This window comes from Scyliorhinus canicula, chromosome 11, assembly GCF_902713615.1.
Source record: "Scyliorhinus canicula chromosome 11, sScyCan1.1, whole genome shotgun sequence".
NCBI lineage: Eukaryota > Metazoa > Chordata > Chondrichthyes > Carcharhiniformes > Scyliorhinidae > Scyliorhinus > Scyliorhinus canicula.
In genome coordinates, this window is record NC_052156.1 from 154,449,320 (window position 1) to 154,461,721 (window position 12,402).

A 12,402-nucleotide genomic window follows, 5' to 3' on the forward strand; every position below is an offset into this window, starting at 1 on the left:
AAAGTGGCCCCAGCACTAACTCCAGGGAAAGACCACAATATACTTCCCTCCAGTCTGAGAACAAACTGTTCACACGGACCACTACTTACTGCCCAAGCCAATTCCATTCCGACCCTGACAATGCCTCTTTAATCCCACAGGTTTTAATTTTGCTAACAAGCCTTTTAGTGGTATTTGTCAAAATGCTATTGAAAATCCATATATGCATCAACTGCATCATGCTCATCAACCCTCTCCGCTGTTTCATCAAAAAATCTTGATCAAACCCACAATGATTTTGAGCACAGTAATAATCTAGTCTTGTTTTACAATGGAATAGTGACATTGCAGATAAGTAACATTTTAAAAAGTCAATAAATAAGTAACCACTGAGAGGGGTCACAAGTTTGAGATACTGTTCTGAAGCTTTTACTCACCAGAATAGATAGCAAAAAAGTCACCCACTGACAAGATAATCTGTTTCATTCTTTTGGTGGTGAAGGATTAACAATAGTTCTGTGAACTAATGACAGATACTTCACACACCATAGCTTCACTGCCTGTGTGGACTTTGAAGATATAAATATATGCGTTATACAGAAAAAAATGCTCTGGTTTGTTGTTCTATTCGAATATGTTGAATGGTCCCAATAGACCCATAGAGAAATTGGTTGCAAATTGCTTCATCGCAGTGAGTACTTATTCGTGAAGTCCACTGATTGTTTTTTTTTCCCATTTCAGGCAGGGAAATCAAGTTCACAATGAACTGTCTCTCTGCCACTGCAGAAGTCTCATTAAATGTATTTAAATTGAAGGCTATTTACAAATCTCCCCAGAAGTCCATGATGGTTAAATCTCACACAATTGGTGATGGCAAGTGTTTCATGGATTTTTACTTGCATCCAGTAAGTAAGACTTGTACACGGAAAGGAAAGAGATCGATTTTGATTAGTCATTGATTGGTGACTGACCTATGTGAGCTGGCAAGTGAGAACTACTGCATTGGTTAAGATTTGGCACAAATTCTTTCCAGCCTGAAATGCAGTTATCGAAATGCAAGGAAATCAGAGCCAACTCTATTTTAGGGGAACTTTCGGGGGAGAAACAGAAGCATTATTGAAATTTTGGAAATGAACAGCCAAACATATCCCATGGAGGTATGGAAACTACATAGTTCAAATGGAAAGCCAAAAGATAATGGGCAATGTATAGAATGTCCTATTCTAAGCAGCATTATTATTGTCGCAACTAATGTTACTGCATATATTATTAGAGTTTGGGATCAAAACCTGTTTTAGAATTGTTCCATTTGGTAGAGGAGGAGGAATTTCTGAATCTGTACCCCACTGAATTTGAAATCTGGCTGGTATTTGAAATTCCTGCACTTGATGCGCTTTTCTTTGATTGTTATTTACTTTATAGTCAATAATATAGTGCTTCACCAAGTTGGCAATTTTTGGGTGGAGTAATGAGCTGGCTTCTGACTAAATTGTTGAGAATAAGGGGAAAATAAATACAGACCGTTCTTGCACAAAAGGCCATTTACAAACAAATTGAGACAATTTTTCTGTCATTTCAGCTCCAGGTGCCATTAATTCCCTTTTTAATCTTCACTTATCTAACATATCAATATCCATTCCCTTGTCGACAATGCAAGTACACATCTTGTCCACAAAGTAATTTGTTAACTTAATATTGCAGCCTACAAGGCACAATAAGAAATGATCTTCATGAAAATTGCTCTGTTCATTAATGATGAAATGCTGATAATGTGGAAATAGTTCTCATGTTCAAAATCAGCATAAAGTGCGTGGCTATCTCAATCATCAAGATGAAGCAGCAATGCAAAACTTTTGTCAAGGTCTGTCATTTCAGACGAAAAATTAAATCAATCAGTTTTATGGTGCATCTAGTATGTGTATTTGCCATGTTTTGTGGACACAGGTTAGATTCTGCGTTCAACACGCGCGCGTACTCACACACACACACACACACACACACACACACGCGCCTATGAACGTTTATTCCACAACGTGTACTATTGCTTTCATAATTTTTACTTTTCCTTTTCTACAGTTACCGATGAGGTGAGAAGACAAATTTCCGAAGAACTGGCACAAGAAAGAGCCAGACAAGATTTGAATCTTCAAAAGAGGTTAGTTCTCGTGTTGTATTCCTTTATTTCCCCTTACTTTATTTTTTTGCAGTCACCATTTTGATCCATGAATGCTTAATGGAGAGAATGAGGAATTCAAGAAGTTGCACTATAGTATATGTGGTGCTAGTTTTCAAGCAGCAAAACTCAGGCTTTGGCACCCAAGAGTGGGGCTGGAAATGACTGCGCACTGGTCTCGGGGGTCATTACACGTGTACGAATCTTCAAGGCTTCTTCCTAGCATGGTTGCACAGTAGTTGGCACTGTTGCCTCAGCGCCAGGGACCCGGGTTCGATTCCCGACTTGGGTCACTGTCTGCGGAGTCTGCACATTCTCACCGTGTCTGCGTGGATTTCCTCTGGGTGTTCCGGTTTCCTCCCACAAGTCCTGAAATACATACTGTTAGGTGAATTAGACTTTCTGAATTCTCCCTCAATGAACCCAAACAGGCGCCGGAGTGTGGCGACTAGGGGATTGTCACAGTAACCTCATTGCAGTGTTAATGGAAGCCTACTTGTGACAATAATAAAGATTATTAATATTAAAATCTTCCCTTGCATTCTGGCATGCTGATGTTAGGTGCTTTGTCCCACTATCTGCTCTTCCCTTGCTATCTGGAATATACCTCCCTTAAATGTGAATTATTTTATCACTGATTGCAGTTTCTGCATTCTTTAGCGAAATTAAAATTCAATAACTGATTCTAACATGGCTCTTTCCACATTTGTGTGATTAAACATCAATTCACTTGAAATACAAATGTTAAATTACATTTTGTCCAAACTGGAATGAAAAATGTATTTTTCATTCCAGTTTGGATCAAATTCCCATCTGCTTTGTAATAGTGATTGCACTTCAAAGCAATTAATGGTCTGTGAAGTGCTTTTGGAAACGTTGAGAGATGCTATAAAGTTGTATATAAATACAAGTTTCTGTTTCCATTTTTACTCTGCATGCATAACAAAGAATGTTGAAGGCTATTTCAGTGGCGCACCTCCACTTAGGACAGACCTGGTCCCTTCTTACATATAATGTAAAACCATGTTCCATTACCCTGGTCTTCTCCACCCAGGTCCAATGAGTTAAGGTTGCAGAGTTGTGATGGTCTGAAAAGATGGCATTTGCTCCAGTGATTAGCCAATAACTCTTATGTTGATACTTGATTAATATTGACCTCGGTAATGCTGATTGTGTAGTATAAAGTGCCGTACCCACAAAGTAGTAACTCACTCCTTGTTTCAAGGGTTGTTAAATTTCAACTTCCCCGTGGAGAGAGGTCACTCGGCAGTACTTAGTTATCAAAACAATGAAGTATCAATAGGAATTATATGCAGCAATGAGATTGCCACAGCATCATAGGAAGAAGTATTTATTTCATAAAGCTATTCACAGAATGAAATGTTTCAGAACCTGTTATTTATCACATTCGTTCATCATAATCTCAGAAACACATGTTCTCTACATATGCTCCTGTATTTTTAACCAAATTTTAGGTCATCCTTCATTAATCAGTTTCGACACTACTGAATCACAAGGATGAGTAAATGGGAGCTACACGTGCGAGGAAAAGGCAGGTCTCTTTCCCTTCATTCAAAGGAGCTGCACAATGAGGTCATAAAAGTTCCATTGAAAGGTGGAATTCCTTGAGCTCAATACATTCCGATAACAAGCTGTGCTTGAATTTAAACCATTGAGCCACAGGATTTGCAGCTGTTTCACACCTTGCAGGAAAAAAACAAATCAGAAGTGCCAGAAATCTGAAATGAAAACAGTGGAAATTGATAAGAGCGACCAACATCAGAAGAAAGATTAAGCTAATAATTCATTTGCATTTCAGTCTCAAACTGTGATGAGCAGGCAGGAACAATCCATTCATTGGTGTGTCCAAAATAGGAGGGTGAAGACGACAATCAGTATGACGATCACCAGTACGCGTACTCCAATTGCTTTCACAAACAATTGGTTTATGGATTGGTAGGGTCAACTGTGACACACTTGCCCTGAGTCAGAAGGTCACGGGTTAAAGTCCCACTCCAGAGATTTGAGCACCAGAGCTTAACTGACGCTCCAGTGCGGTACTGAGGGAGTGCTGCATTTTAGATGAGATGTTAAACCCAAGATGCTGTTTGCACTCTCAGGTGAACATAAAAGATCCCAAGGCACTATTTCAAACAACAAGGGCGTTCGCCACAGCATTATGGTCAATATTCCTTCTCCTTCATAGCCAGTCCCTCCAATTGGTTTTGAGATTGCTGAGAAGTCCAGTGTACGATCTGCAGACTCTGCCAAAGATTGCTGCTTGGCACGTTAGATCAATGAGTTGTCAGGATGTTTGTGCACTCTCTCCGATGCCTTGACTTCACTTCTGCAAGTTCCTGATAAAGTCTTACAATGTGTTCACTGCCTTCCCAGGTGAACCTTTTTCTCCATTCTGGTCAATCACAAGTTAGGAACCTTCCATAAGATGGCAGGAGACTTGGCCCCTTCAAGCATGCTTTGATCACATCCCCAAATCATTTCTGTCGTCCTACTAGGAACCTCCTGCCATGACAGGGTACCAGTCGGGCAGTTGCTTTGAGAGTCTGATGACTGATGTCGAAATAACATGCCCTGTAAAGGGTGGCGAGGGTGGGGGGGGGGGGCATGATTTTAACTCCTCATTGGCACCACTCGTGGTACTTAAGCAGTGCTTTGAGGTGCCTGACGTAAGTTGTATCCAACGTCTCCGAAGTATGAAGGAGCACTGGATCACTGCTGCCCAGTGAACAATGTCTTGGATCTCTGGTTTGAGATCCTGGTCCTCAAATACTCATTTCCTTCGGGGTAATATTTATTCCCCCATCAACATAACTGAAACAAATAAACTGATCATTATCACATTGCTGTCTATACTTGCTGTGCACAGGTTGGCCGCCACATTTCTTACAACACTGACTACAATTCAAAAGTACTTAAATGGTTATAAAGCTCTTGGGAACATTGGGGATGCAAGAGGCACTCAATGAATACAAGTTTGCCCATTTTACTTTAGTAGGGTCTGTATCTCATTGGGGACTTGCGTTTTGATTGCTATGTTTCAGATTGTGACATTCACTGTGCCAGTAAGAAATGGTTACACTTGAACCACAGAGTGAATTTGATTCAAAAGCCATTTCGCACACAGCCTCTCTGAGATATATTTTTGGTGAACTAGGAGAGGCAATATAAATTAAAGGATGCAATTCTAAATGAAGTGCACTACAGGTGGAACTGAATTTGACGCGCACAAATTGTTGGAAGAAGCAACCAAGTTGAGAAAGTGGCTGAAAAGGTATTTGGGATCCTGGGTTATGTTGCAATTGTATAGGGTGTTAGTGAGGCCACACCTGGAGTATTGTGTTCAGTTTTGGTCTCCTTATTTGAGAAAGGACGTACTGGCACTGGAGGGTGTGCAGAGGAGATTCACTAGGTTAATCCCAGAGCTGAAGGGATTGGATTATGAGGAGAGGTTGAGTAGACTGGGACTGTACTCGTTGGAATTTAGAAGGATGAGGGGGGATCTTATAGAAACATTTAAAATTATGAAGGGAATAGATAGGATAGATGCGGGCAGGTTGTTTCCACTGGCGGGTGAAAGCAGAACTAGGGGACATAGCCTCAAAATAAGGGGAAGTAGATTTAGGACTGAGTTTAGGAGGAACTTCTTCACCCAAAGGGTTGTGAATCTATGGAATTCCTTGCCCAGTGAAGCAGTTGAGGCTCCTTCATTAAATGTTTTTAAGGTAAAGATAGATAGTTTTTTTCAGAAAAAAGGGATAAAGGGTTATGGTGTTCGGGCTGGAAAGTGGAGCTGAGTCCACAAAAGATCAGCCATGATCTCATTGAATGGCGGAGCAGGCTCGAGGGGCCAGATGTCCTACTCCTGCTCCTAGTTCTTATGTTCTTATGTTATAGAACCATAGAGTACAAGTAAGGAAGTTATGGTAAACCTTTATAAATCACTCGTTTGATCTGAACTTGGTTGTGTCCAATTTTCGCTAAGATGAGGGGCCTTTGGAATGGTTGCAAAGAGATTTATGAGAAAACTCTATCTCCTGCCAACAGAAGATGGCCGTTGATGCCCATCTGTGCAAGCATGCTAGCCTGTGCATGCGCAGAAAACGACTACTCACTGTGCCCAGCACCTCAGATTTTGGTCTGTCAGTTTGAAGGGTTGAGATGATATTTGTAAGTTGATCAGAGCTGCAGGCGAGAGATGAATGGATTATGTGTGGTCGTAGCAGTGCCTGCCAGGACAACAATGTTGCCAACCAAAGCTCAGAAAGAAACTGTGAGGGAGTTAAACCACTGAAACAGTGCCTTGGACAATTGCCCATTGCATCCTTCGAGTGGTCTTGGGGAGTTGTGGAGTGAACGTTTTTGGGCACAATGATTTTTTTTCCCTGGTTCGGAGTCTTGTCTGATGTTTCTTATAGTATCTGCATTTGCTTAAAATACCTTTTGAAATTCATGCGAAAACTACTCTGACACCTTATGAGTATCTCTGCTCCTGCCAGCTGCCTACTCCGTTGCTCGCAATGACTTAGCAGAATAAAACGAACTGCCCATGCATGGCATTGGCAACAAAGACAAATTTCTGAGAGTGGCTTATTCGATTATGATGGTCAATGAGAGAATCTGGGGTTGCTCTCTTCAGAAGAGTAAAGTTGAAAGGAGATTAGACAGTGTTATTCAAAATCATGAGTTGTTTGGACTGACAGAGAAAACAATTCCTATTGACACATGGATCGAGAACCAGAAACCCCACACACAAGGTGATTGGCAAAACAGCCAAAGGCCACATGTGAAGAAACATATTTTTGCAGTGAGTGGATAGGATCTGGAAAGCACTGTCTGAGAGTGCGGTGGAGGTAGATTCAATTGTGGCTTTCAAAAGGGAATTGGATAATTACACGAAGAGGAAAAATTTGTAAGTCTCAAGGAAAGCTGGGAGAGCACAACGAGCTAAATTGCTTTTGCAGAGAGCCAGCACAAATGGCCCCCTTCTGTGCAGGACTCATTCCATGATTATGTGGCATTGAGAGAAATGTGATCAAATAAAGCAGAAAACTGAAACAATTCAAGGGAAGATTTTAAAAATATGTCTTAAAATAGATTATGCTTAGAATGTGGAATCCCTGCCATAAATCAGTGCAGAAACAGTCTGTTAATTATATTTAAATGTATTAGTTACTTGAAATGATGAATATTGGAGAACAAGCAAACAAGTGGGACTGGATTAGATGGCTGTGTGGTGAAAAACTTGGCCACAGTCATGATGAGCTCAAGTTTTGTTTGGTGCTCAGGTCTCTAATTGCATAAACTCCCAGCTTTTCTGCATGTAGTGCTATTCGATCTTTCACTCCCACCTGCACAGCCAGAACAGACAGATGGAGCTCAGTTTAATGTCTCGTCCAAGGGATACCATCTCCAAGAATGTTTGTGTATCACTCTGGAGGGTTGTGCTAGATTATGAGCTCCAGTCTTCTTGCCGAAATCCACAACCTGCTGACTCAGAAATAAGTGTGCCCAACAAACCCATGTTCTAATGCATTTAAACTTGCGAGAGCCAACTTGGAGTCCAGTAACCACTGACTAATTGACATTTCCAGATAATGTATGTGAAAAATAACAAGTTAATTGAGCTAGATTTAGAACTTGTCCTCATAATTTGATCATAGCAATATAAAAAGGTGGATTTTTTTCAAATGATTTATGATTATCAGGAACTGCATTTCATATAAGCAAGATAAATATTGTGTCAAGGCAGGGAAAATGGCATACTTTCATATAAGCTGCTATAAATAGAATCTGTATATAACTGGAGAAAAAGAAGTGATTTAGCACTTTAATAAGCTTTGAAAAGTGTCATTGTGAATAGTGGTAGACGGAAACCAACACATAAAAATGCTTTAGTATTGGGATTGTCTGAATAAACTGAAAATGTGACAGATATTACATTTATTGATGCAATGTCAGGAAGTTGCGATAGCTCAAGTGTTAATGGGTGTGATGAATCGAGGGAATGGACAAAGTAGATTTCAGAACTTCCTCTAAGTCCAGACAAGTTGATAAAGAAATATATTATTTTCAAAATATATTAATTTCATCCAACTAAATAGTTTTTCCCTTAATCTGGCAATAGTTTGCCACTCGTCAAGCTATGGCCATATAAAACTTTTGTTTATGTTTCAAAATCTGGTGGAATGCAAGCTCCCTCATGTGTATGTTTAACAACACAGTCTTCAGCCCTCATTCAGTACAATTTGAACAACAAAATCTGCACATAAAATTGGATAGGTGTTCTGGCCCAACCGGAGGCCACAGGGTCTGCAACATCAGAGAGTCCCCTTGGCCTTACCTGAAGATAATCTCCCCAGATGAATGGGCAGAGCTACACCCTGAAGCAAGGGTTCTACAGACCTAAATACCTTGGCCCAAGTGTGGGCCGGCGGGGGAGACCCTTCAGGGAGCAGGAGTTGAACCAAGTAGGTTAAATAAATATTAAGTTTTTCTAGTCATCGCTCCTGTGTGGTTGCTCGCCTACGATAGGATTTGTGTATCACTTAAGTCTCCCCATATGGCAGACATTCCTCTTCCACAATCTATCCAAAGAAACTTGGGGGTCACGTAGATAATCAAAATATTATGAACAGGTACAGAAAATAATCAAGGTTCATCAAATGCTCGTCTTTACATCTGCAGGGCGGGGTAGAAGCAGTCTGTTAATTATCTTTAAGGGTAGGTTGAAAAAGTTCAATATTGGAGAACAAGCAAACGTGTGGGACTGAATTAGGTATACAAAGGGTTGCTTCAGCTCGACAAAGCTTTGGATAGATCACAGATAGAATACTATGAGCGGTTCTGTGCTCCACACCTCAGGAAGGGTATATTGGTTTTGCAGGGGAGTGCAGTGTGGACTTGCCAGAATTATGCCTGGACTTCAAGGCTTCAGATGAGAGGTGACACAGACTGGCGTTGTATTCCCTGATAGTTAGAAGGTTAAGAAGTGATTTGATCAAAGTTCTCAGCATATTAAGGAGAACTGATTTGGCTATTTCTGCCAGTTAGAGAGTCGAGGTGTAGGGGGCCTTGTTTAAAAATTAGAACGAAGGCTTTCGGGGATGAATTTAGAAAACATTTCTGCACTGACAGGATGGCAGAAGTTTGAAACTCTAGTAAAGAATAAGAACCTTTTATTGTCACAAGTATGAAGTGAAAAGCCCCAAGTCGCCACATTCCAGCACCTGTTTGGGTCAGGTGGTATGGGAATTGAACCAGCGCTGCTGGCTTTTTTCTGCATCACAAACCAGTTGTATAGCCCACTGAGCTAAACCAGCCCTATTCATGCAGCCCTACACCGGAATGATTCATATTAAATAAATTGTCAATTTTTGATACAGTACTGCATGTAGTCCTAGAAATCACCATATTGTAAGAAAAATATGAATGCACTAGAGAGGGTAGAAGAGACTGAAGAGAATGTGGGCTGGAAAATGTGCGTTATAAGCAGTGATTGATGGGCTATATTTGTTTTCTTTGGAACTGAGTAAGTTGAGGGAAGAACTAATTGAAGTCTATGTAATTATGAGGGGTCTGATAAAATGGATAGGTATGTCCAGAGGTGCCCAGATTTAAAGTCAAATAAACTTTGGTTTAGTTTGCACTCCAACTCACAAAGTTGACATGCCAGAACATGTTGGGGCCATATGACTCCCACATGTGCTAATTTGATAGTAATTGCACTTTGAAGATTTTCATTTATGTATTTATTCCGCAGTCCTTCTTCATTCCTTGATCTCCAGATGTACATTAAAAATGCCAAGAGAAGTTGGCACTTCAATTGCATCAAAGAAGACTTTTCCTGCCCAATCTATTTGGAATAGGAGATGATGTTACTAGACTATGGTACCTGGTTTAATCCCATATTCTAATGAAATGGATGTAGTTATTGTATGTTGCCGAATGTATTTGTGGTCATGTAGGGCATTTGCATAGTTGCACATTCAGTATCAATTTCCAGTGCAAAGTTGCCTTGAGGGAATTGCGCTGGGGTTCAAGAAATTGAGATAACGATTAGGAGCAAGGACTTGTTGTTTTTAAAAATAGATTTTAATTGTTCACAAGTTCAGGGAGAGTGGCATTTGATTTAATATTTGGAAGCATAACAAAATACCAAGGAATGAAATCGGAACTAGTTGCATTGTTTGAACCAGTTCAGGTGCAGCGAACAATCCATTTCAACGTAATTCTCTGAGCCTGGAAAACTGCAGCCCAGGGAATACATCCAAAGGACATTTTTTTTTCTGAATGCTGTAAGAACGTTTAAGTTGCTCCCTCCCTTTTTCTTTTCAGAATTAGATCAGTGCTTGATTACTAAAATTGTGGCGAGTCAGATTAATTTGGGAAGTTTACCATTACCAAAGCTCACGGTAGTATGCAAACTGCATCTTTACTGTATCAGTAAGTGCTGCAAATTGGCTTTCCTGTCGTGCAGAAGCTATGTATTAATGTAGTACACTGGAATTATAAACTGTGAATTGACACATACAGTTTTTCAGGAAGTGTTCATGAATGCTGCCAGGTTGCATTCAGCAAAATACCCAGGAAAGAAAAACTTGAATGTGTGACTCTTGCGCACGTCTGTGCAGCTTGCTCAGGAACAAAAAAAGGGGGCTGGAAGAAGGGAGCCTGCAGCTCCCTCAGAAGGAAAGACCAGGCAGAAACAACAAAAAAAATCAAAGTTAATTGAAAGTGATACCACTTTTGTAATTATTTTGTGTTTTGCTGTTTTAATCGAAGTTCAAATGAAGTGTGCTTTTATATGCCTTGAAAGTGGATTATGGCTTCTGCACTCTGTCAGGCAGCTGTTTAATCCAAGAAGCAGTATATTGAATCATTATTTCTAGTGTGAGATTGAACTGTTAAAGACATGTTGATGAATAATACAACCGACTATTAGAAGAGTTTTTACTTTCAATCAAATCCATGTGGCTTAATCTTCTCCTTCCTCTGTGCACCTGTACAATTGATAAGACAGTTGATGTTCCAGGACTGGCTGTTTGCTATGGCTGCTGCCATGGTCTGTAATCTCCATTTGAGATTTGACCGTTCTTGATGAAGGCAATATATTAACGCTGTACTTGGTGGGAATCAGTCACTAGTGTTCCTGCACAAGACTTTGAACAGATAAAATGAATACTGCAATCACTGCATGTAGTTCAATTTGAGAAACTTAATGAAAATGCTTTTCTTATTTATTCGTTCATGGCATGCGAGTGTCGCTGGCTGGGCCAGCATTTGTATTGCTCATGCCTAATTGCTCTTGAGAAGGTAGCAGTAAGAAACCTTCTTGAACTGCTGCAGTCCATGTGACATAGCTGCACCCCATTGCCGTTGTGGAGGGAGTTCTAGGATTTTGATCCAGCGGCAGTGAAGGAACGGCGATATAGTTTGACGCAGGGTGTTGAGTGACTTTGAGGTGGCTGTGGTCCCAGGTAACTGCTGCCCTTGTCCTAGGTGGTAGAGATCAGGGGTTTGGAAGGTGCCATTGAAGGTACTTTGAGTTTCTGCAGTGCATCTTGTGATGGTACACATTGCTGCGACTGTGCATTGATGGTGGGGGGAGTGAATGTTTGTGGAAAGGCTGCTCATCAAGTGGGCTGCTTGCGTGTCGTTGGAACTATACTTATCCAGGCAAGTGGGAGTATTCAATTACACTCCTGACTTGTGCCTTGTGGACAGGCTTTGGGGTGTCAAATAATGCATTACTTGCAGCAGAATTCCCAGCCATAGTATTTATATGGCTGGTCAAGTTCAACTTCTGATCAATGATAACCCCCCAGGATGTTGGTGGTGGGGATTCACTGACAACTCATGACATTGAATGTCATGGTGAGAAGGTTAGATTAGCTCTTGTTGGAGATGGTCATTGTTTGTGTGGCATGAATGTTACTTGTAGAGGAAAGCTTACATTACTGTAACATTCTGCAATTTCTGCTGGTTCTGCCTACAATCTTAAGTGCATAAACATTGAAAATGTGTTGTAAAAACCAGCCAACTCATTGGCAAATTTAAATAATAACTTGCCATGTACTTAGCAATCTTATCCGTACCCCACCAAACAATAATAGATAAGTAAAAAGAGAACACCAACTTGCATTTCTATCGTAGCTTTCATAATTCTAGCATGTCCCAAAGCACTTCACAGATCATTAAATAATCTTTTGAACTGTAGTCTGTGGGGAATG

The 12,402-nt window shown here is 40.5% G+C and overlaps 1 protein-coding gene across 2 annotated transcripts in view; it reads left to right on the plus strand.

Moving 5' to 3' along the window:
- Positions 1 to 12,402, plus strand: part of chchd3a (coiled-coil-helix-coiled-coil-helix domain containing 3a) — a 320,225-nt gene that overhangs the window by 95,912 nt on the left and 211,911 nt on the right. For both annotated transcript variants that reach the window (XM_038811813.1, XM_038811814.1), the window contains exon 3: positions 2,056 to 2,134. In XM_038811813.1, coding sequence (XP_038667741.1) covers positions 2,056 to 2,134 — 79 coding nt within the window. The remainder of the gene's footprint in view (positions 1 to 2,055; positions 2,135 to 12,402) is intronic.